Source organism: Bison bison, unplaced genomic scaffold (genome assembly GCF_000754665.1).
Source record: "Bison bison bison isolate TAMUID 2011002044 unplaced genomic scaffold, Bison_UMD1.0 scf7180017864451, whole genome shotgun sequence".
Taxonomy (NCBI): Eukaryota; Metazoa; Chordata; class Mammalia; order Artiodactyla; family Bovidae; genus Bison; species Bison bison.
The window spans coordinates 686,218-689,518 of NW_011495013.1; the positions used below are offsets into that span (position 1 = coordinate 686,218).

The 3,301-nt window shown below is 37.0% G+C and overlaps 1 protein-coding gene across 4 annotated transcripts in view; it reads left to right on the forward strand.

The window, feature by feature from the left end:
• Positions 1 to 3,301, forward strand: part of NSUN7 (NOP2/Sun domain family, member 7) — a 52,029-nt gene that overhangs the window by 19,191 nt on the left and 29,537 nt on the right. For all 4 annotated transcript variants that reach the window (XM_010858837.1, XM_010858840.1, XM_010858838.1 and 1 more), the window contains exons 5-6: positions 1,446 to 1,598; positions 1,939 to 2,122. In XM_010858837.1, coding sequence (XP_010857139.1) covers positions 1,446 to 1,598; positions 1,939 to 2,122 — 337 coding nt within the window. The remainder of the gene's footprint in view (positions 1 to 1,445; positions 1,599 to 1,938; positions 2,123 to 3,301) is intronic.

The window sequence follows — 3,301 nt, forward strand, 5'->3', positions numbered from 1 at the left end:
AATCACTTTTACCGTATGGTTCATAAAAAGGAAGAGGGTCATAAATAATACTTATCACTGTATGGAAAAACTAACGAAGGAAATGCATGCATTCCTAAGCCCCCGGGAGCAGTGTGCTACTCCACTTAATTCCTGAATACTCAGGAATTAATAAGGGACAGAGGATTCATGACAGATCCAAAATAGCACACAGGAAGCCTCCTATTAAATGCTTCCTGACAATCCTGTGACTCAGGTATGCTCAGGACTCTCTTCCACTCTGGTCTCTGCCTCTTTGTGTGCTTTAGCTTCATTGTTACATCTTCTTTTTCTGTTTGTAGAATGGGAAACTTGGCTGCTGTCAACTCAGGAGCTTTATATTGTACAGCACCAAAACCCAGAAAGACTGACTTGGCTCTCTGTTACTACACAAAAAAATTCACTTGACTGGTTTGGGTCAAGTGCCCACCTTCTGCTGATTACCTGTGGTCAAGGAGACAGAGTCAGTACGCAATACCTCCCAGTGATTTAGGCCATAAGATTAAAAAAGAATCATTGGGTTTTCTTTTTTTTTTTAGTATATAAAACTTTATTAAAATTGGGATGGGTTTTCATTTTATGCTAACAAGTTCTTGTTTTTCTTTCCTGTTATTTGTAACTATGAGATATGAGATAATCAGAACTGGGAAGGACTTGATACCAATTCATGAAAGCTCCTTAATCTTGTCAAGATTACACTCTTGCCATCTCTGATAACACAGACTGACCTAATAGTGAGTGCCTGCCAGGCATGGTGCTTGGTGACACCCATGGTACTAAGTGAAATTCACTTAGTTGTGTCCAACTCTTTGCGACCCTGTGGACTATACAGTCCCTGGAATTTTCCAGTCCAGAATACTGGAGTGGGTAGCCTTTCCCTTCTCCAGGGGATTGTCCCAATCCAGGGTTTGAACCCAGATCTCCCACATTGCAACGGATTCTTCACCAGCTAAGCCACCAGGGAAGCCCCATGATACTAATCCCCACAGTAATAGCAAGGTAAGCTGATCACGTTCTACAGATGAGAAAACTGAGGCTGGTGAGAGTCAGCATCATACCTGAGGTCACACAGCTAGTAAGTGACAGAGCCTTAATTTGACTTCAAATTTGTCTGACTCTAAGCCCTTCACCTTTACTACATAAAATTTGTCGTTCAACCAGCTGTTGTTATAAATGATTAAGATATACAACTATATGGAGATAGCAAAACCTGAAAAACAAGAAGCAGAATTATTGGGTTTCCATTTTTAAAAATTTGGGGGGATTCCCATTTTTAAATATGGCAAATTTTAACTTTAGACTTCAAAAATTTGAAATAGAATTATAGAGTATTATAATTCTAAATCTAATTGTTAATTTTTCAAGTGGGAAATTGATAGTCTTGTCTTCAATGCAGTAGTTACCAAGAATGGATTTTCTGTCTCTAGTTTTAAGACAAAATTGGCTGCAGCATTGGCAAGATGTCGAATCAAACATGATGCCCTTTCAATTTACCACATTCTTCCAGAAACAGTTAGGAACCAAGAATTAAGGGCCTCCACTTTGCCGCTTTATGCTTGGATAAATACTTGTAAAATCAGGTAAGAGTTCTAATCAAATTCTTTACTCAAGTCACTTGCCTTTCAAAATAATGTGATAAAAGTATTACCTTTTTAATGGATGAGGGGCTCATCTGAGGGAGTGAGTGGGAATTATAGTTTCGTTCAGGATTTTATCACCAGATTACCAAAAGTAATTTAATAAATATGTTAACTTTTTTGTCCCTAAATTTTTTTTTACTTACTGATGGCTTAAATTATAAGTTCCATTAATGCAGTATATGCAATGATACTTTTATTTATTGTAGGAAAAAGATGCTGATATTAAATACATTTTTATGTATTATATTTGTAATTATAACCTAATATTATGTATTTACAGCCCTGAAGAAGTTTATTATACTTTGAAGAAAAATGGTTATAATAAAGTCAAATCTGTATTGCATATTGATAATAAAGTCTTTGCTGTGGATCAACATTGCTATGATGTCTTAATTTTTCCATCTCATCTTAAAAGTGATCTTCTAAATATAGATCTTTTTAAAGATTATAAACTTATATTTCAGGTAAACAAATTTTTACTTTCACTGTGGTTCTCATTATTGTGATTCTCTCAATAATCCTGCTTACCCAAAGAATTTCTCTACTTAAAACCTAAGAAATTGATTATATTTTGTATAGGTTATCAAGGAGGTTTATAAGGCCTAATTTCCACATAGAAGTATAAAATTAACACGGCTACATCAGTTTTCCTGTTGTACTTTGGCATCTTTGCCCCATGTGAAGTGGGCATATTGTAAGGAACATATTCTCCTTCCAAGACACCATAGATGGGGGAACTTGTATTGCTTATAGCTGAAAAGCTGTATTTTTCTCTCCCAAGGGAGGATTCAAGAGAAGGCATGGTGATTCCTTTTTCTTTTTTTGTTTCTGGGGAAGATGCTAGTGCCATCCTGCATTTGAAAATGCAATGTGTAATATGTTCCCATTATCTCTTTACTATAGTCTTACAGCTTTGATTTGTAAGATATGTATAATGGCTATCAATACAGGAAGAGAACGTGAGTTATAATGGTATTTCAATAGAATGAAAAATAAAAGGTTCAAGAAATTGAGTTAAATTAATTTTTATGTCCTTAGATTCCAATTCTTGCCTCAGAATCACTTTGATCTTGTAAGGTTTATCCCTTCACAGTACCTGCATTCTTGGGTAGTGTCTCTTGGCCTTATCTTGTGGTGACATCCTATTGAGCACTGAGACCAGTTGTATAAACTCATCTGCTTAGCCCCCTTTTTAAACTTGTCAACCATCTTACTTTTAATTTTTGTGAGCTAGCAGCCAGTTAGATGACAGTGTGATGGGGAAGAAAGAATGGCAGTGGCAGATGAGTACATTTTCATGAAAGTTTAAGAATGGGAGCTAAGGCAGGACACCAGTAATCTATTAATCACATTTGGGGGGTTTGGCATTGCCTTATTACTATCAGTTCAGTTCAGTTCAGTTGCTCAGTTGTGTCTGACTCTTTGAGACCTCATGGACTGCAGCACACCAGGGTTCTCTGTCCATCAGTAGCTCCCGGAGCCTACTCAAACTCGTGTCCATCGCATTGGTGATGCCATCCAACCATTTCATCCTCTGTCATCCCCTTCTCCTCCTGCCTTCAATCTTTCCCAGCATCAGAGTTTTTTCCAGTGAGTCAGTTCTTCACATTAGGAGGCCAAAGTATTGGAGCTGTTCACCATCA